Source organism: Pholcus phalangioides, unplaced genomic scaffold (genome assembly GCF_987345545.1).
Source record: "Pholcus phalangioides strain wild (caught in Gottingen) unplaced genomic scaffold, Ppha-v1.0 ptg000015l_1, whole genome shotgun sequence".
Taxonomy (NCBI): domain Eukaryota; kingdom Metazoa; phylum Arthropoda; class Arachnida; order Araneae; family Pholcidae; genus Pholcus; species Pholcus phalangioides.
Window position 1 is genome coordinate 1,583,703 of NW_028301608.1, and position 21,859 is coordinate 1,605,561.

Below are 21,859 nucleotides of genomic sequence, written 5' to 3' on the forward strand. Positions count from 1 at the left end.
CATGTCGTGCCTGGGTGGTGGGTCCATGGGTTAAGATGGCACTTCACAAGTCATAGAAGAACAACCATTCCTCTCCTGAAACAGATTTTAAGGATCATTTCTGGAACATTCTGTACTCTTTTGTTGATTTTCAGAAACTTGTTTTTGAATTCGTTATAACTGATTTTTCATTTCGTAATATCAGAATTTTCAATACATTGTTCCTATGTTAATTTATTTAAGGATTGGAAAGTTTTCATTACAATGAGATTTTCACTATAACGTATTCACTGAAACAGGATTTAACTGTACTCACCTACACATGTACTTTGTAAAGAAATGATACATGCCGTAATGCGTGTTCCGAGTGTGTATGTGGCCCTAATGTATTTATGTTGTCAGAGCTATGAGTTTTTGTGTCCTAGTGGTGCTACCATCTGTCCATACTTTAAGTGGAAAATGGCAGATGCCTGAATTTTCATGTTCTGCAAATATCATGTAAGTACACAAGGTGCAAAACATCATCATATTGTTCACCTCAAATAAACATTGTTAATGCTTCAAAAATAAATATTCTCTCAGCTAATGCCAAAATTTTCCATTAAAACCAATCGCATCAACTAAGAACCGATACATACATTGAAATATTTCAAGATTTCCAGGAAAAAAGTTTTCAAAACATGAAAATGGTAAAACCTTCTTAAAGAAGCCTCCCAAGCCTCCATGCCTTCTTTAGAGATGTCCAATCCATCAACTTCTTTGACATTTTCATAGGCTAGGTTCACTTCCTAAAATCACAGTCATGAAAAAAAAAAAATTCTTGGTGTAACTTTTAGGATGTAAATTTAAAAGATGCCTGGGAAAAAAGAAAGTTTAAGGGAGTGTTAAGGATCACAACAGTAAACAATATGGAGAAATAAATAAATAAAATGAGATCACAATATTTAAGCATACAACTCATGATGAAAATGTAAAATATCTTTCTATGACAATTAGAAGATTACAATAGAACATGTCTGTGACTGCTGTAATTAATTCATTTTGCACATATCAAAATAATGTGAAAGGTGAAAGTCCCAAGATTTCATTTGGCAACACTGAAAAGCTGTCCCATTTCCTGAATGTTCACAAGAAGAGCTACTACTCCACCAAACACCAAGCACCACAAGAAGAGCTGCTAGTTTTCGCCCCACCTTGCCAGCATAGCTGATCATGACATATCCAATGCTTCAACTGTTTAAGTCCTGAGAAAGTGGCATTTTTCACATACTTCCAGATTAGTAAAAACCCAAAGCATTCCAAGTTTTTACATATGCTCAGCACACCATAAGGCTTTTATTTATCATTTGTTTTCATTTTGAATGACTGATCTTCTAGTGAACATTTAGGAGATGGCTGCATTTCAGTGTTGCCAAATGAAACTTGGAGAGTTGACCTTTTATGCTATGTTGATTTTATGTGTGAAATAAATTACAACTGTCACAGACATGTTTTCTTTTAGTACCATTTATTACAACACCCTGTATACAGGGTGTCCCGAAACTCCATATACAAACTTGGAGGGGAGGTAGAGAAAATTGTTAGGAATAATAACTGGCTGTTGCGAAAATGAATTTTTTAGAAAGAGAGAAAATTTCAACTGCCTTTGCGGGGAATTGAACCCATGTCCTTTCACTTTCTGGGTGAATGCCCTTGACCACTGGACTACAAAGGTAACAAATCTCTCAATCTTTCCTTGGAGCTCATGTGCACTGAATGGGAGTTCAGTTACAAGTTTTAAAATAACTGAGAGCCGCTCCTTCGTTCAATCAATTCTAGATCCAATAAATAGAAACAAAATAGTGCGTGTATTGAAACAGCATTTATTAGATAACCCAAATATTTTCCTAGGTTGAACCAAGACCCATGTGGGTAATCTTGGAAATGAAAGAGCAGATTCTCTAGCCAAAGCTGCAACTAACTGTAACAATAAACTTAATAACCCTTTCCCACTAACGCTTGAAGCGACAACTTAAACAAGCAACCCTCCAGAAATGGCAGCAAAATTGGGACAAAGGAACAACAGCTAGAAAAGTGCACGAAATTGTCCCTCGAGCCACATACAATGCACTAAACTGAAATAGGGAGGTTACTATCTTCATAACAGGACACAGCCCATTCCCTATATATTTATACGAACGAAAACGCTGCCGAACAGACAAATGTGTGGTGGGTACTCCAGTTCACTATGCCACAGAGTGCAAAGCATCTACACATGTACAAACATTCCGAAAACAATAGTTCATTCACATAATCAAAAACAAAAACACAGCAGCAAGGATTACAAGCCAAATACAAATACAATGCCACAACAGGCAAAATGCCCGACGAGGTGGCTGAGAAAAAGATGCCCATAAAAATATGGATGTCATATATTTCAAAAATACAGCAATCCAATTAAAAATGCAAATAACAAAAATTATAAACAATTTATAAACAAGATAAAATATTATACAATGACCAAAAAGAATACTTATGGTTGTCTTATTCTAACAATGAATAGCTTCTCGATTTACCCCAACATGTTTATCGCATTTCTTTTTAAACATGTCAATTGTGTTACAATTTACTACCTCCGGGGGTAAGCTATTGGATTTAACAACAACCCTATTAGAGAAAAATTCCCTGTGACACCATAACCTTGCATTGTCCCTCACCAATCGATACTGGTGTCCCTTGTAAAAGCAGTCGATTGGTGGGGTACTAAAAGTTCATGGTCCATCCTATCCATCCCATTGAAAATTTCGAACACTTCGATCATATCTCCTCGACACCTGCGTTCATCCAATGTAAACATATTCAAAAAATGAAGTCTTTCTTCATAACTCAAGCCCTGTGTGCCAATAAGGACACACGTAGCTCTTCTCTGCACCCCTTCAACCAAGTCTATGTTCCTCTGTAGGTATGGTCTCCAAAACCTTACAGCATACTCCAGTCCAGGATGAACTAAGCCTCGAAAAAGTGGAAGAATGACTTTAGGAGAACGCGAAGAGACCTTTTTGAAAATGAGACCAAGCATTCTATTCGTTTTTTTTACCACCGCTCAACAATGTTCAGAAAACCTAAGACGCTCGTCAATGAGAATTCCCAAATCGGTGACCCTGGTTGCATCCGGGATAGTGACACCATTCAACTCATAATAGAACCGTGGGTTGTTCTAACAAAAATGAGTGACCATGCACTTGTCAACGATAAGCATCATGCTCCATTCATTTGCCCATGCTGCAATCCTGTTTAGATTGGTCTGGAGCAACTCCCTATCATTTTGATTCCTGATTACTCCCATTACCTTCACATCATCTGCGAATTTGCTAGTAATCCCATCGATACCCTGATCAAGTTTATCGATAAAAAGTGAAAAAAGTATGGAAGCCAAGGACGCTTCCTTGAGGAAATCTACTTGTGACGTCTGTCCAACCAGAGAATTCCCCGTTCACCATAACTCATTGCGACCTGTCTCTTAACCACGATTCTATCCAATTCAGCAAGTTGTCCCCAATTCCAATCTCGTGTAAACGCTTCAAGAGTTTACCATGTTGGACCCGATCGAATGCCTTCTGGAAATCAAGGTTAAACAACATCTACATTTTTGCTCTTACTCAAAGGCTTCGTCACATGATCATAGAAGCAAAGGAGGTTAGTCCCACATGACTTCCCCTTCCTGAACCCATGCTGATTATCCGACAATACATTATTCTCATCTATCCCCTTCACCAATTGCCTTTTGATAATGATTTCCAGAATTTTCGAGAGGGAGTTCGTTAAACTCACTGGACGATAATTGGACTATGCTTCTCTACTACCCTTCTTAAATATCAGAACAACATTAGCAAGTTCAGGGTTCCCACTCAAAAAAAAGAGAAAAAGTAGGAAAACACAGGACTAAAAAGTAGGATGGGGGAGGGTAACCCCCTTAGACAACATAATCATAGCATAATGTACAAAAATTCCTAAAAAAAAATGTTTTTGCAAAAAAAAATTTAAATAATTAAAATTTTTTTTTTTTAAATTTTGAATCAACTTTTTTTTTTTTCCCCTAGCACTATTTCAGTCAAGCTAAAAAAAAAATGACAAATGACGGTTACAAAACCAATTTTTGGCCAAAACAGTGCACTAACAATCACAGATAATTCTTTGCTGTCTCTCCTCATATAAACTGAAGAGCCAAAAAACTGGTACAGGCATGCATATGCAAATAAAGAGATATGGAACCAATCAGAGTACGGCGCTGCGATCAGCAACGCCTATATAACATAACAAGTGTCTGGCATAGTTGTTAGATCAGTTACTGCTGCTACAATCGCAGGTTATCGAGATTTAAGTGAGTTTAAAGGTGGTGTTATAGTCGGCGCACGAGAGATGGGACATAGCATCTCCGAGGTAGCGATGAATTTTGGATTTCCACGTACGACCATTTCACGAGTGTACCGTGAATATCGGGAATCCGGTAAAAAATTAAATCAACGACATCGCTGCGGCCGGAAAAAGATCATGCAAGAACGGGAACAACGACGACTGATGAGAATCATTAAACGTGACAGACGTGCAACTCCTCCGCAAATTGCTGCAGATTTCAATGCTGGGCCATCAACAAGTGTCAGCGTGCGAACCATTCAACGAAACATTGCATTCTCCAACATTTGTAATATTTGGCAATATATCAATAATTTCCTGCTCAATTAAAATCAATTCACAAATTTTGTCGATAGGATTTGGTAAAAAAGTAAGAAAAGTAGGACAAAACTGAGAAAGTAGGACAAAAGTAGGACATTTTACCAAAAAGTAGGAAAAGTAGGACGAGTGGGAGCCCTGCAAGTTTCCAATCCCTTGGGACGATCCCCTCAGCAACACTACTCCTGTATATCTGTGCGACTGGACCCAACAATTCATTAGCACCCTGAGGACCCTGGGATAGATATAATCTGGTCCTGGTGCTTTGCTTGCCCATAAATTTCTTAGAAGATTTAGGACCTCCACATCTTCTACTTAAATATCGTTGAGGGTTTTATTACCCCATGCAACACCTGTGTATCGAATATCATTTTCTGCATTAAAAACCGATGCCAAAAAGTCATTGAAAGCATTACACATGCCTACATTGCTCTCTAACCTAGAGCCTCCTATCGAGAAGGGACCAACTGTCCCCTTACATCCATTATTGACGTGATGAATGAAAAAATGATTTTGGGTCAGAGCCAATGTTTTCTGCCAACCTAGATTCAACTTCCTTTTTACTATCCCTTATCGCTTTATTCAACACTCTTCTTTCATCAGTAAACAATAATATGTCACCTTGCTCACTTTTATACTCACTAAATGCTCTTGTCTTTTCGAGATAAAGGTTACACAGGCTATCTGTGAACCATAGAGGGTGCGATGTACAAACACGCTTTTTTCGAACAAAGGGTATGATATCGAGCAAAACAGAGGACCGCTTCATACTAAATTCTTCCCACTGACTTACCACCCCTACTGATTCCAACCGGTCTTTGAAAACTTCCACTAACCTTTCTCTCAAAACATCAAAGTTAGTTCTCCGAAAACAAGGAACCAGTCTTTTGTTATCAACCTTACCCAAGGAAAAGATACAGTGAAATCTGAATATACGATGATCACTGGTAGAAAACTCTTCTCCTCCCCCCACCCTCCCGAAACATGTTCAACAAGATCCTCAGAACTAGTAAGAACAAAATCCAAAATAACAGTACCCCTAGTGACTTCTGATACATGCTGATAAAAAAAATTTCGAGCGCTAACTTAAGAAAGTCTCTTTCATACTGATCTCTAGATGAAAGGTTCTCCCAATCAATACCCGGGTAATTGAAATCCCCTAGTATGAGAACCCTCTTACACTTACACATGTAGGAAATTTCATCATGCAATTTGGCGATGTAGTTTCGATCCCTATTCGGTGGATTGTAACAACCCCAACAATAAGTTTTTGACGTCTTTTGTTCTCAAGCTCAACCCATATAGTTTCAATATCACTTCTCTGCACGTTACACTCTCTAGCCTCTCTCTCGTTTGCCCAAGATTCTGTAATGGCTATAAGATCCAGGCCCTCCGCAACTATCATGATTTCTAGAAAATCTTTCTTATTACCCAAGCTCCTGGCATTTATTGGCACACATTTTAATTTGCCCGGTAATTTAGTGTCAATTGAGAAGCCATCCAAGTCAAAGGTGGGTAATTCCCTGTCAGTACTGTTGTGATTAGCATTAACTAACCCGCATTTCCAACTGCATGGTCTAGCAGTAAAAAACCTGACCTAAGACTATCGTAAACCTCCCAGACCCCCCTCTTATTTAGATGGATCCCATCCGAACAAAGCCACCTATCGGTAAATACGGGAAGCTCCAAGAACATGACCCCAAGTGAGGAGTAAATGTCCTTCAGGCCTATATTGAATTGGTGGATCCTACTCCTATACCGCCTACTACCCCTTGGCAGCACTGGAATCACTGCCACATCTGAACCCTCCTTCCTAGCGGATAATAGTAAATCCCGGTACTCTGACAGAGACTCACTAATATTCGCTCCTACCTGATTCGTTCCCACCTACAGAATCACCCGCAAGGGCAACTTTTGGCGATGAAAAACATCTCCAACGTTGCGAATCTTCCCCCCAGGAAGACAACAGCACTCGAAACCCCAAAAATCCCTACAACACTCTGTTACCAAGTTCCCTAATCATGGAATCGCCGATGATTAAACCCCTATCACTATCCTCCCTCTACCTCATCCACGACCACCCATTCGCCCCCCAAACTGTCGTTGTTCATGGAGATGGCTTCTTCATCCACAGGTGGCTCGACGACTAGCGGCTCTGTAATAACCGGGCCCTCTAGCACCCTAACTTTTTCCCGTAAAGCTTCAAACTCAAGTTCCAGCCTTGCCCTATCCAAGCACCCTTTACAATTGAAACTATCAGCTACTATACCCCTAGACCAGGGAAACCTGCCATCGCAAGCTCTACACAACACTAGTCGAGGTATACTAACACTATTGCAAAAGCTAGATAATAATAACAATTAAAAATAGGAAAACCAGAAATGTTAATAGGAAATTAAAATAATGTAAAATACATTACTATGCAAAATATACGTAAGAGATTGTACGAAAAAATTACGTAAAATAGAATGCTCAACACTAAATCACGAAGAAGAAAATATATATGTATATAAAGAATACAACACAATCTAAAAAAAGTAAATTAAGCTACAAAGTACAATTCATACTTATTAGAATTAGCTAACTATCTCAAATCACAAATACTACCACAATAGGCCCAAGCGGAAGGAAAAACGAAGTAATTGAGAGTATCCGGGGAAAAAGTATACACTGTTTCCTAACACTAACATCCAAAACACCCACAAATTTATATCAAAGAAGCGAGAAAACACAAACCTGGCAAAAATACAATGAAAATGAAATGCGAACGAGAAAAAAAAATTTAAGTCGATCGAAATACAATACCTTGTCAAATATACATATGCTAGCGAAAGAAAGAAAATCTGTCCATTTCGTATATTTTCATCAAATCCCCTCCCAGAACGAGTGAACTCAACCTAATAAAACTGTGATGCGGGCTTCTAGTCCACAAGTTATCAAACCCATTTGCTCACCAATAAAGTGTTAAGCGAGGTGACTCGCTCCGATGAAAATTTTACATTTCACAATAAGATTCTCATTTAATTCTTTTATACCCCGTGTATATAATATGACAAGCGTAAGATAACAGATGAGATGGCATAAGGCCCCCTCCAATTGCTTTTAAAATATACCTCCATCCTAATATGTGTACATTCATCCATCTTAACGAAACCCAGAAACTTTTCTCCAACACCCAACCCCATCTCGTCTGTAAACACCACAAAATTTGTTAATCACAACAGTGCCCAATTGTCTGGGGAAAATACATTGTAAAAATTTTGCATGTCATGTTTTTTTTTTTGACACTAAATAAAGTGTTTCAGACTCTGCCATGAAGCTGCGCTGGAAGAGATCTCGGCAAAAGGATAAGTCCAGTGGCAAAGTTCTGGCATTCATTCATTCATTGTTAGGAATCATCACATCAGAAAGCATGGTCGGAAATAGACAGGTGGCATTGTGCAGACATTATGAAATAGATGGATTGGGTATAGTGGTCCTGTCGCATACCCCCACCTCCCAGATCACCTGATTTATCTCCTCTTAATTTTTTCTAGGATGGCTTTAAGGCCGTTGTTCACAAAATGCCAGTAGATTCACACATGAACTTGGTTGCATGAATAGTCATTGCTGCTGCTATGGTCTGCGGAATTCCCGGTATCTTTGAAAATGTTTGGCAATCCGTGCAGAGTAGATGTCACGTGTGCATCAAAGCCAATGGGTGAAATTTTGACCACCTGTGATGCTTGTAACTATTATTGTACTCTTTTTTTGGTAAAAAAGTGGTTTACAATGCTTTCTGTATTGTTTCCTTGCTGTGTCTTTATGTTTCTTTATCACTCAAGGGTGGAATTTTAACCATGTTTCCTTATGTGATTCCTAACGATGTTCTGAACCTCCCTTCCAAGTTTGTATGCTGTTGCCAGGATAAAATCAAGGTTTTTTGATTTAAAAAAAAGCAAAGTTTCTAATTGGCTTAAAAGTGTATGGGTTCATTACAACAATTCTAAAAACAGACTTATTAGAAGGTGTCAGATAATTTCTAATTAGGTGGGCAAACTGCACAATGACCAAGCTCTTTGCAATAAGCCAAATTTTTTAATTTGTATACGACATATCTATATCTGCTGCCACAAGGCTTTGTTTCTTTTTGTTTGAAAATAAGTCTGAAAAAAAATGGGATTAGAATTATAGCAGGGGTTCTTAAACTGTATGGAGTGCCAACCTAACAAAGGTTTTCGAAGAGATTCTTTGTTAAATTGTTCTGGGACCGGCGAATAAGCGTTGATTAGGGAAAAAAGCACTGCAGGTGGAAAAGGCTTGAGAACCCTAACTTATAAGGTTTGTGAAGAATATAAAGAATATATGCAAAAAAAGAAGCAGCAAGTACAGTAATGAAATTTTTACTTCACAGGGCCATTTTTTCTATCTTCCAACAAAGAAGACATAGTTGAGACTTGTGAAAGTTAAAATGAAAATACATGGTACACCTTTTTTTTTTTTAAATCGAAGTCACATTTTTCACAAATTACTTTTAAATATTATCTTCATTTCATTCACAATCACGTGTTATATTTCTCATCTATATTTTACAAGGTTAAAATGTTAAAGCTTTAATTTGATTCCCTTTTTAATGCCTTTTAAAAGCTAATGAATGAGTGACATTTTCACTGAAAAGTGACACATTTATGTAAGTGTGAATCGAGAGGCTTTTAAATTTTCTGTTACTGCCAGGTTTGGTAAAAAAAACCAAAAACCGGGTTTTTTTGGTTTAAACCGGTTTTTTGTTTTAAATAGTATTAACATTAAAAACAATGAAATTTCTGAAAAATCATTCAAACTTCTAATAAACATTTTATTTTAGTTAATTATTAATGTAATTAACACTATTCCAATGCTAATTAATCAATAAATATTTCTTACATTTTAACAAAAACCAACTTTTGCAATTTAATTATTTTTGCTTAACTCAATGGATTACTGCGTGTTTGAAAATTCTTTTAATGTTATTATTAATCATATAATATATAAAGGTTTTTCTCCATTTACTTTCAGTATACTTAATTAGGAAGCTATTTTGCAAAAAGTAATAAAAATTAGGTGAATATAATGTATTTAAGGAAGCATAAATAATGCAGATTAATTAGCAATGATTTACGATATACAGGGTGATTATAACTAAGGTTCTGATTTCAAAACACTGTAAAAAAAAGAACGATTGTCAGAATGACGAAAATTGACATGAATATTCCTGAAAAAATTCAATTTTATTTGATAAAGGGAAAAATATACTTAGAAATGTAAAATTAATGACATCATCCAACATGTGGGAAATTTGCTCGCAGAATGGAAACGATACCCAGTCATAGCAGAATGATACCTTAATTATAGCATTTCACGATTTCATAATTCATGGAAACATCACAAAAAATGAAGTAATTGAACAAATAACTACAACTTACTTAAGAAATGTTAAATATGTTGTCCACCGCGTGTTCTGGCTATGAGGTTGAAAGCACAAAAATTCTTGTTCAACAACAGAATCGGAGTATGCCCCATGGTCATAATGTGGATGTGCTTGCAATTCAGCTTTATTAAACCAAACGCCCCCCCCCCCCGTTAATATTCCTGAGTAACTTCTAACATATAGGGAATGTGCTGGAGATTGCCATTCACCAAAGTTTGCAATCTGACCACTGTTTATAACATTTTGAGGTACCCCCACAGCCAGAAGTTGCAAGGGTTAAGGTGCATCCTATCAAAGTGGGTCTTCAGCAGCTGCTTTGCTGGTATTGCAATGTGCATTTTGATAGAAGTTCTATCCACACACTGATGCTGTGGAAGTGCCGAAATGATGTGGTTGCACAAAATAGATTATACTGCTGGCCAAGTAAAGCATCATCTACTTGCACATTTTGCACTTTTTTCTTTTGCGAAAGAAACTTCCATTACTTCAGGAGTATCCATGCAAATTTTAAAGTCATTCTGATCAGTACTTATTGTATAGTTTTGGAATCAAAACTTAAGTTATAATCACCCTGCATATAGCTGATTATTTTTCATAAATCTGTTACTACTATACAGTAGAACCTTGATTAACTGGGCTTAACAATGTGTGTGTGAAAGTATAAAAAAACAACTATTGAATATTAAGACTGGGAGATATACAGTAGGAGATGTGCTACTTCTTATGGGAAAGAAAATGAAAATGTATGTGAGGTAATGTAACTACTAGTACACTGGTCCTTGTCCTTTAAGGACAGCTGATGTCTTTATTGGATTATAGGACCACATTTAGATGTGTGATACAATCCTTATTCATGAATTTGCTAAAGATAGAGCATCAGAATGTAGCCAAAGGTTAGAAAATGTTGTAAGAATGAGAAATTTTGGCTTTTATATATATAACTTTAAATAACTAAGATACTTCATATGAAAAATATATGTGTATTCTGGCCACTTTCATGAGACTTTTTGAAAAAAACCACTCATAAAATCTTATGTCATTTAAAGATATACCATCAGAATGTACCCCAAGGATATAAAATGTGGTAAAAATGTGGTAAAAATGAAACATTTTGGCTAATAATGAACCAATATGATATTTTTCAAGGAATAAAACTATATTTAGGCAACTTTTATTTGATTTTTTGAAAAAAACCACTTGGTTAAAACCATGGTTTAAACCAAACAACCCTGGACTGCTCTGACTTTTTGGAAAAATGCTACACAAGCATATGCTAAGAAAATTATTATTACAGGCTACAATGTAATAGTTTGCCAATAAATCTGCAAAACTTTCAAAATGAGTATACAAACTTTTTCAAAGATTTTTTAAAAGTAATCTCAATATCTGATATAAAAAATTATTATTGAAGGAGTAAATTATTGCTGGAGCGATTCACTCTCCACTAATTCACTACCTTATAAGTATACATAAGTATGTGAACTTGGAAAATTGTATGATTTCTCTTTTTCTCTTTATATACAAATACAGCGCCAAGACAGACAAATTCCCAACAACGTGGCTGAGAAAAAGATGCCCATAATAAATATGGATGTCATATATTTCAAAACATTTACATGCATATTTTTCGATTTCTCTTAAAATAATCACCTTGATGACTGAAAATATTTATTTACACCACGATCTGACACTTCTGCTTGCCACCAACATGTATTACGAAATTTTATTTCATTTATTTTTTTCTTGATTCACTCTACCTTAATATTCAATCAAACTACACTTCTGTATTATAAGTGTTTAAATGTTTGTGTATTTTTTGGTTTATTTGTTTTTATTTTTGAATATTGGCATGTTAACATTAATTTTTTTGTAATTGTCAATGTGGTCCATCCTTGGTGTTTCGAACACTTATTGTGTAATTATATGTCACAAATAAATATTTAAAAAAATTAAGGCGAAAATTTGTCTAGACATTTCATGTTCATGAATGAAGGATTTCGTGCCTCTTACTAAAATTATATAGTTTCTTTGAAACATTGGAGAAAAAATATTGCCTCATTTTTCTCTGAATAAAAGACATGCATTACGAGAATAAATATCATGCTTTTATATGCTGAATAAAAAAATACTGAAAAGAAAAACAAAAATAAAATTATCAGCAGACAACTAAGCATCTGATACCTCTATAGCATTCAAATCAGCAGCATCAATAGAATCTGATTTATGATCAATATGTTCTTCGTGTACTGGAGTTCCAGCTGGTTGAGGAGGACGATGAGCAACTGAAGGTCTCAGAACTCTTACAATTACAGTTCGCAACTGTTCATGCTGACGTCTGAACCTGAAAATAGGCAAAATAAAAAAGATAACATTGAGAAGCTAATTTATTCATATTTTTATAAATAAATTAGATTAATTGATTTTCTGTCTAAGTGTATGTTCCCTATACAAATCTACAATTAATTAGACTAAACAGGGCTCGACTTGAACGAGAGGCTACTTTAAAAGTTTGTTAGAGCAGGGCAAGTGCTCAAAATGGCCAAAAAAACTGTCAGGCAACAAGGGTTCTTGAGCCTCAACAATGACTTTTGGAATGTTTACTTTGGTCACAGAGTGGTTCCCAAGCAATGCATTTCAGAACAAGTTTATCCATTTATAATGGTTTGTCATTTCTACAATAAAGAAAACTCTGGCAGCATTGGTATAGTAAGATATATGAAAGCCATATTAAAAGCAACACATAAATATCATAATCATACTTTATTTTTGTTAGCATTATAAATTGTTTCTTTTATTGCAAAAACCAAGATAACCAATGGAAATGGTCTTAAAAAGTAATAGAGAGATGATTCATGACGATAAACATGTTGGAGTAAATCTAGAAGCTATCCATTCTTAGAATAAGACAACCATAAGTATTCTTTATGGGCATTGTATAATATTTTATCATGTGTATATATTGTTTATAATTTTTGTTAATTGCATTTTTAATTGGGTTGCTGTATTTTTGAAATATACGACATCCATATTTTTATGGGCATCTTTTTCTCAGCCACCTCATTGGGCATTTAGCCTGTTGTGGCAAAGTATTTGTATAATTCAACATTCTAATTTTTTGGGATCGACAGGCATGAAATGACCGAATAGACTTAAATACAAAACATCCCACAATTCAACAATTAGTTTGGAATTGCAAGGAACCTCTGTACTATAAAACTAAAGTTGTTTTTATCTGTAATTTTTAATAATTGAATTGAAAAGAAGGAAACTATTTTTTTTACTGAAACAGATCTAGGTATTATAAGATTACATGATGATGAATGTACATGTTACCTATTTAACTGCCTTGAACCTCAAGAATTTATAACAATATATTCTGTTCATGAAAAACATTTCAAATGTATAAACTCACTTCCTCATTTGTTCCATCCTGGCCTGCAAGCGCTTATGTGCTGGGCTGACCCTCCATACCATCTTAAGATGCTCATCTCTTTTCTTTTTAACAATATCCCTGAGTAAGCCTTGAAGCTTGTCATATTCATCATCCCATGTACTGAACACCTCGAAACAAGCATTCATCACCTTCAAAGAACCAAAGAAAGGGTAAAACTCACACACTTGGGAAAAAAACTAAGACATAATTATGAAAAGTTATAAATGAAGAATAGAATAACCTGAAAAAAATTCTCTTATTTTCAGAATTTAGAATCTGTGTTTGGATTGCGTGAGAATGAGATAATGCATTGAACCCAAGTATATGTGAAAAACTGAATTTTACCTTTTCAAATTCCTCAAAAGGTATGTGCATCAGTCTCCGTGTTCCCAGAACCTATTTAAAATAATTATAAAAACTTCACTTATTCAGTTCATTTGAATGTAATAAAGTAAAAAAAAATATCTTGTTTAAGCTCTTAACGTAGCATATAAATGTCATTCAAATACATCTAGTTTAATACGTGAACTGGAAATAAAATTGTTTCTCCAACTGATTCTAGCATTCAGCAACCACAGCTGAACATCTCAAAGTGCTTTTAGCAACTGATATTACAGTGAACACTTATGCATTGGTGCGAGGGAACAAGAAAAGATGTATAAGTGAGATAGCCATATAAGTGAAAATAAGGAAAAATGTACTTCAAAAATGTATAACATGAAAAATGCTATATGAAAGTGAAATATTGTTAAGTAAAAGTAAATATTGGCTTCATTCTTAAAACACACACGTAGGAGAATAATACTTTTTGTTTAATAATAATCCATATGTATGCCCTGTGATATATAATTACCTTGTTACATTCAATAATTTTTTTAAGTAACAAAATCTGAAATTTTTTGTTAAAACAGTCCAGAAAAAGAATACTTGCATGATTGGAAGAAAGTCACATCAGTTTTTGAAGTTGTATGTAATTACGAAGAGGTTCTAGCAAATTGAAACCTTTTACACGTGTGCATTGAGCATTTTTTAAAATTATATTGGCTGCAATGATCTCTTCATCATTGTCATCAAGTATTTTTTGCAATAATTTCTGTAATTCTCTACACTCAATTATCAAACTTCTCATCACTTATTTTCAATGAAATTGACAACTGCTTTCTGTTTTACCCTCTTCTGAAACATAGCAAAGCTAAACAGGCTGGTATGGCAAATGCAAATTCAACAAGCACACAGTCTCTAGCAAGAACAAAAATGTGCCACTTTTATAACTCTTGGTAGATCACAATCGCAGCACATAGGTAAGAAACACAATTAACCACCTTAGTTTCTTCACTGAAAATTTTTAAAGAATTTTCGAAAAGCCTTTTTTGGGGAAGAAAAGCTAAATAATCAAAAATTTTTATAACTCATAACTTGGTCTTCCCAAAATGAATCATATAAATGTAAATGAAAGTTTTTCAAATGAAGTAGAAATATCATTATTCTCCTATATCTTTGGCCAGGAGTGGAAAAAATAGTCTAATAAATTTATAAATAAGAGAAACCTATAAATAAGAGGGTATATAGTGGGAGACTATGGTACTTTGAATAAAAGTAATTTTTAGAGTTATAGAAAATGTATTATCAAGAGATTAAAATTAGTTAACGACATCAAAAATTAGAGATCTGCTGAACTTTTTTTCCCTTTTTTTTAAAAAGGTAAATCCATACATTTTATGCTGCATTTTTCACAGCACATCTTTTTTTAGGATAGAAATAATTCAATAATATCTAACAGATGATATGAACACAATGAACTCCAACTGAATTTTTTTCTTATTATATTCAATCACGTATTTTTTAATTATACACAATTGATTTCATAGTTCATTCATAAGTATGCATTTACAGTAGACCTTGGTAAATTTGAATTTTTAAGAACTCCCCTGTCAAATTTAATGTTGAAATACACTTTTTTGTTCTTGTCATTTTGAACAATTCAAAACTGAAGGGAAAATAATAATCATAATTTAGTACCAGATAACATGGACAGTTAAAAAAATTCTACAATATATGCACCAGATTTAGCTTCGTCTAAGCTGTACATAAACACTTAAAGACAAATTAAAGTTTAAAATTCCTCATTTTTCGGTACACAACGATTGCTGTTTTTCAATTTTTAACTTCAGCTATTATTTGAACAGTTGTGCTATCATTTTGTCTGCTGAGCAATGTGTAAAGAGATATCAGGTTAATCCTGGCAGAGATCCTAGGTCATACAGTAAAATTTCAATGAAGCTCATGTGAAAATGGGCACTGTATTCACAAAATTCTATTGAAACTTTGAATTAACCAAGTTGGGCTGTGTTACACTGCCCCACACAGAAACTAACCTTCAGCAACTGGGTCATCAGATCTCTGGAAATTGCTTCAACGAGTCGCAGTGCTCTTGGAATGGGATATTTAGTGCTGCGAATTTTACGTAAGTGGATAAATATAGCTTGCAAAGCAATTCTGATTTTATCTAGCTCTGTAGCTGATAATAAATCATTCAATGGAAAATCTTTCATCAGAGGATTGTAGTCATTTACTGTAGCCAGAGCTTGCTTCAATCCTGAAAAAAAAAAATGTACAATTAATATCATTTTTAAAGTTTGTGTAATAATGAATTACAGAAGATAAGAATCAATCCTAATAAAAAAAACAGGAAAAAAAAAAAAAAAAAGAGTTCTCATTTTTGAATGGTCGCAAATTCAAAGGAGAAAAGCTTCCTTGTGGGGATCGAATTTTCCACATACAATATGCTGACTTTAAATTTTTTAAAATATTAGAGTTTGTGGTGGAAGAACATTCGGCTGGTAGTCATATAACAATGCAATGATGCAAAAATAAATGCAAGGCTCAAGTTTTAATATTGATAACTTGAAAGTCATCGCATCATTATTTACCTATCTCAAAACAGCTGGTATTACGGTAACTTTTTGTTCATTTGACTCTTCTTTCTTTTGCTAATAGAAAAAATTAAAAATAGAGCAGTACCTGTATCAGTGTCAAAGCTGACAGTCGCATGGAAACGTTTTCCTTTTTTAAGAATGTCAAGAGTAAGTGCCACCTCTGGACTTTCCCTTTTTTCCTGAATGCGAAGTAACGCTCGTTCCAGATTCAACCAAAAACTTATTTCTTGAAGTGCTGTTCCTGATGAAGGCTCTCTATCAAGCTTGGTTACCTACAAAATATTATTTTGATTTAAACTTGTAATAAATACAAACAAGATTCATTAATTTCAGATATCAATCAAGTCAAAAGAACTTTTAATTTAAACATTTTTAATTAGTTTACAAAAATTTAATTAGTTTATAAACTGAGAATAATTAGAAATGAGAACAGTAAAATTTTGCACCTTTTGAATTTCTCTGATCCATCTATTTACTCCATTTTGTAATTGATTTAGGAAGGTCGAATCTTCAACTTTATCACCAAAATCATTTACTGTGGCTTTTCGACCTTCTTCACTTGCTTTCTTTATCACAGAAGCGAGAAGAGGATGTATGAGCAGAGTGATCTCTGGAATGTCAATGTTCTGCTGTAGATGGAGTAATCCCATTTCCAATTCTGCAATTTTTTTCTCAACAGTTGGCGCCATTTTATCTCCATCCCTAAATATTCATATTTTCAAATTACATTATTTTAGAGAACTAAACAATGCAGCAATCAAACGGGTACAAAATAATAGGCATCCCATCATTAAAAAAAAAGTATACCCTACAAAAAAGTCTGGTTGGATCCCTGAATACATCTGTTAACTCAATTTAAATGCTGCATCACTATATTATAATTACTCTTTTTTGGAGTAAAATTTTATTTTCATGTAATTACTGTTTTCTTGTATTCTCCAAACAAATGTTTGATAGAAAATTATTGCACAGAAAGCAAATCGGAATAAATAAAACACAATCCAATAAATTGATAGTTGAAATCTTGTATGATAGTGTTCATAGTAAATTCAAAAGGTTGTGTTTTTCAAAAAAAAAATAATAATGTAGGCAATATGATACAAATGCCCAAAACTATGTTTTAAAACCTTTCCACTGTAACAGATAAGACAGAAAATATAGCATGTATTTCCCAGGTATTATCCTGTTGCTAACAATGCTAGTCATTCTTGGATCATTTGTATGAGAATGGTCAATCGATTTTCAACATATTTCTTTGCAAGATTTAATCTAAATATATTTCAGAAGTAATTATCTCATTTAATTGGCATCATGTATGTATTTTATGGAAAATATGTTTAAATAATGCACACATAAAAAACATTAATCTTAATATAAAAATTCTGCTGAAATCTGTTTGCTCATTCTTTAAATTGAATTCGGTTAGTTTAACCATTCCGCATGAAAACTTACCTCTCTGCTCTTCCAGTTTCTCTGACATAGGACTTGAAATAAGGAGCAACAGCACTGCTGACATACGAATGTAGTGTCTCATATGGTGATGCATCATTTAGGTTCATAACACGAACTTGTGCAACTATCTTCTTGTCAGCTTCTAATACAGCAGACGTTTTGATGAGCACAATACTGTAATGAACAACAAGAGAATAAACAAAAACCATTTTGGTGTACAAAATTCTGCAGCAAGGATCGCAAACTGTGATTGTTACGTTTATCACCAATTTAATATAATGAAATCTTAAAGAATGAAAAACCCATTATGGTCTACATAAAATATTTTGCAAATTGTTTTCATATATATAAAAACATTTATTTTTATTCCAAAATTTCATGACAAAAAAGTACAGATAATCTCTTACTGAGAAATTCAAGTGTTCGTCTTTTACATATAATCCGCAGATTGCAACAAGAAAATTATGGTAGTTACTATTGTAGCCAGACCATAAAAGTTGGCAAAATTTATTTCATTACACAGTTGAACCTTATAAACGAACTAAAAGCTGAGAAATTAAATTTTCTGGATGTTATGCTGAAATGAATATTTGGAAAGAAAAGTGTGTGATCACTTTTCCAAATATTCGTTTTGGCATAACATCCAGAAAATTCAATTTCACAGTATACTTCGGGCTAAAAAAAATACCATCTCTTAAGAGCTAAATGGCATCTATTTTAATAAAAAAGTCTGGGGTTTATAATAACTAATTCTCATAGGGGTGTAATGCAACAAGTTGTTCATCAATGAAAGAACGGATTAAAAAACAGCCTTCAACGTAAGTTGAATTGAAAAAGATGAGTATGTATACGCTGCATTAATTTCAATTTTTCTGATTGATGATATGAGTGATGCAGTGCATCCATATTTAAGCAAAACAGCACCCTAATAAACGTTTAATGACTTGGTTATGAATTTAAAACTTGCCAGATAAAAATAACCACTTATTATTGTTATTACAATTTATTTTAGCTGTCCATTATAAGCAACATCCATTAAAATAGTTTGTGTACTGGTGAAATTCGGCTGGAGCTTGATTATTATTTTTCCTGATTTTTTCAGCGTTGATAAAGCACACAATGACAGCTGCCAACTATGGCAAATGAGGATAAGGAAGATATCCGCAAGGATCTAAATGCATGCAAAAGCCGCATATAGACATAAAAGATTTTTGAAAAAGTACAGATTTTCAACTGTGGAAAACCCTGACATCACCAATTGAAGCAAAGTCACCACCCCCTCACCCAACAGTAGGTCAAATTATCTGTCATTACTATATTCAAATCAAGATATCGCAAACACACAAATCGCCACCAGACCAGAATAAGCAGATTTAATGGTCATCCTATACACTACTCAAATCACTGATTCAACTATCAAGAGTCCAAACTGAGACTGGCCATTTGGACAAAAAAGGATAAAATTCATCTTTTCCTCACCAAAATGAAAGTAATTTAGCGCAACTGCAATCATTTATTTTGTGCATGTCATTCTGGCAAGGCCCTAGCGAGGGGAAGGACTTGCGGGTCTGGGTCCCCCCTGAAGAAATGTGAGAAAATGACCAAAAACAAAAGAAAAAGATGGCCTAATCTTTTGTTCTGTCACATTGGTTCCCCCCTCCCCTGAAATGAAAGTGGTTCCCCTTGGAAATGAAATCCCTGGCTGTGGACCTGCACTCTGGGCGGCAAAAAACACAACGAAGGTTTTTAACAACTGGCTGTTGCGAAGATGAAATTTTGGAAAGAAAGAAAATTCAACTGCCTTTGCGGGGAATCAAACCCACGTCCTTTCATTACCCGGGTAAACCCCCAAGACCACTAAACTACAAAGGCAATGAATCTCTCAATCTTTCCTTGGAGGTTATGTGTACTGAACGGGGCCATACCTGGATGGCCGAAACTGACTCAGGCCAAGCTCACAACTGCTGATGCTGCCACCAGATGGCAACTTATACAAGGATGAGGTTACTCTCCACTATCATATGAAGGTTTTTAACAACTGGCTGTTTCGTAATTTCAAGAGTTAATTTCATCTTCACAACAGCCAAATGTTAAAAACCTTTGTATGGTAGCAGAGAGTGACGTCATCCTTGTATAAAAAAACACAAGCAACAGACTTCTTAACCCTTTCAAGGCTTTTGGCAATAAGCAAATTTAGACAACTTACAGTCAAACTAACAGAGATGAATCTAAAAAACTGGTATTATAGTTTATAAACAGGAATTGAAGGGAAAAGAGGATGGGGGAGCAGGCTGTCCATTCTTTCCCCCGCCCCTGCTAACAGAGTCGCCCCTTTCCCTGTATATGCAATATTTTTTTTTACTCCTGAAACCATAGCGAGACAGAAAATTAAAAAAAAAAGATAATGCTGAGGTAGAATAGCAATCTTCGTTTACAGGGAAGTCTTAAAAGAAAGAGAGGAAAAAGAGCTTAAATGCACTTCTTTCACAGACATAGAGCCGAGATATCTCGCCTTTGTATGTTAAGGATGAACTCTCAGGGAATTATATTTTTTCAATTAAAGCTAAAAGTTGGGAGACATAAGAAAGATTCGGGAGTCTGGAAGATGAAACAGGAATTCGGAAGACTTGGCACCTATGTTTCAACGAAATTTCAAATAAACATTTGCATATTATTCAAGTATCATATATTTCTTGCCTATTGATTTTTGGATTGCTGAATCGGACATCATCAGAAATTATGTAAGATATATTCTCTTTTTCCTCGTCAGCTTCTGCGCCAGAATCCCCCACCTCTTCTTCATCTGGAAAAAAAAAAACAGTTTTGCAAGTGAAAAATTGGATTCATAAACAGAAAGAGTATAACCGGAAAACTTCATCGATCGAGTACTTCTTTATGATCACACACTACTTGATACTTACACTGGCACAGATCTCAAAGTACTCAAAATTAAGATAACGCACCATATAAACATATAAAACCACACGTTGCCACGATAAAACATTAGTATGATTTTCATGCATGGATCTGCCCTGGACGCACGTAGGTCCCTTGTATTCAGTTATGTGTAGTTTATGTGTAGTGTTCAGTTGTATTTTACGAAATTGGGTTTGAGGTCGCATATCAGATGACGCCATGGGTTGAGCAAATATGCTGGCTCAAAAGTAATCGGTCAACTCAAACTTTTTCAACATGAAGGCAACGATATTTGGTTTCGTGGAGCGGGATATCAACAAAATCCTCCACTGCGGCATTACGTGTACACATGGTTACGCCCCAAACCCGTGGGAGGCCCGAATCGATAATAAAAGTAAGTTACCTTTGGAGGATGATCGTTGGACGAGCAAAGCTCTCGTTTGAGGATCGGCGATGAATTTCCTCAAGCTTTCGGAATTGGATTTTTCGGCGAGAGCGACATTCAACGCTGGCGGATCCACTTCATCATCGTCCTCGAGGAGTACGGGCACAACCCTCTTTATGTATTTTATGAGTTGATTGACGTCGGCTAATTCGGCGGCCACCGGTTGTGGCACGCTGGGCTGTGGAGAAGTGGACGACGTTTCTTGTTCCGACATCGCTATCCACACATGTTCAAATCAAAGATGTCGCAAATACCCAAAATCAATCGCACTTATTTTGATGACTTTTCTTCACAGCCGGGGCCTGCTGCTGTTGACATCACTCCAGGGTTGCCAGATCAATTCTTCAAAAGTAGCCAAAAAGTAGCCCACAACGTTTGCACTTGTGCTGTCATCTATAAGTTCAATTATGAACTAAAAATTTCCCCATTTTTTTTTTTTTCCTTTCTTCCTCCTCCTCCCGCCCACGTTTTTCTTTGGATAGAAATTGTGTGTGCGGGAAGAAAAAGGGGAGGGGGCACAGGGAGGCTGTGCTCCCTCAAAA

The 21,859-nt window shown here is 35.1% G+C and overlaps 1 protein-coding gene across 2 annotated transcripts in view; it reads right to left on the minus strand.

The window, feature by feature from the left end:
• Window positions 1-21,655, minus strand: part of Dhc64C (dynein heavy chain, cytoplasmic) — a 189,442-nt gene extending 167,787 nt beyond the window's left edge. For both annotated transcript variants that reach the window (XM_089242500.1, XM_089242499.1), the window contains exons 1-10: window positions 21,276-21,655; window positions 20,654-20,759; window positions 17,957-18,130; window positions 16,951-17,206; window positions 16,590-16,776; window positions 15,944-16,164; window positions 13,914-13,964; window positions 13,548-13,717; window positions 12,317-12,476; window positions 676-767 (exon numbers count right to left, since the gene is read on the minus strand). In XM_089242500.1, the coding sequence (XP_089098626.1) occupies window positions 676-767; window positions 12,317-12,476; window positions 13,548-13,717; window positions 13,914-13,964; window positions 15,944-16,164; window positions 16,590-16,776; window positions 16,951-17,206; window positions 17,957-18,130; window positions 20,654-20,759; window positions 21,276-21,531 (1,673 nt within the window). In that variant the 5' untranslated portion in view covers window positions 21,532-21,655. The remainder of the gene's footprint in view (window positions 1-675; window positions 768-12,316; window positions 12,477-13,547; window positions 13,718-13,913; window positions 13,965-15,943; window positions 16,165-16,589; window positions 16,777-16,950; window positions 17,207-17,956; window positions 18,131-20,653; window positions 20,760-21,275) is intronic.
• Between the last annotated feature and the right edge of the window lie 204 nt (window positions 21,656-21,859).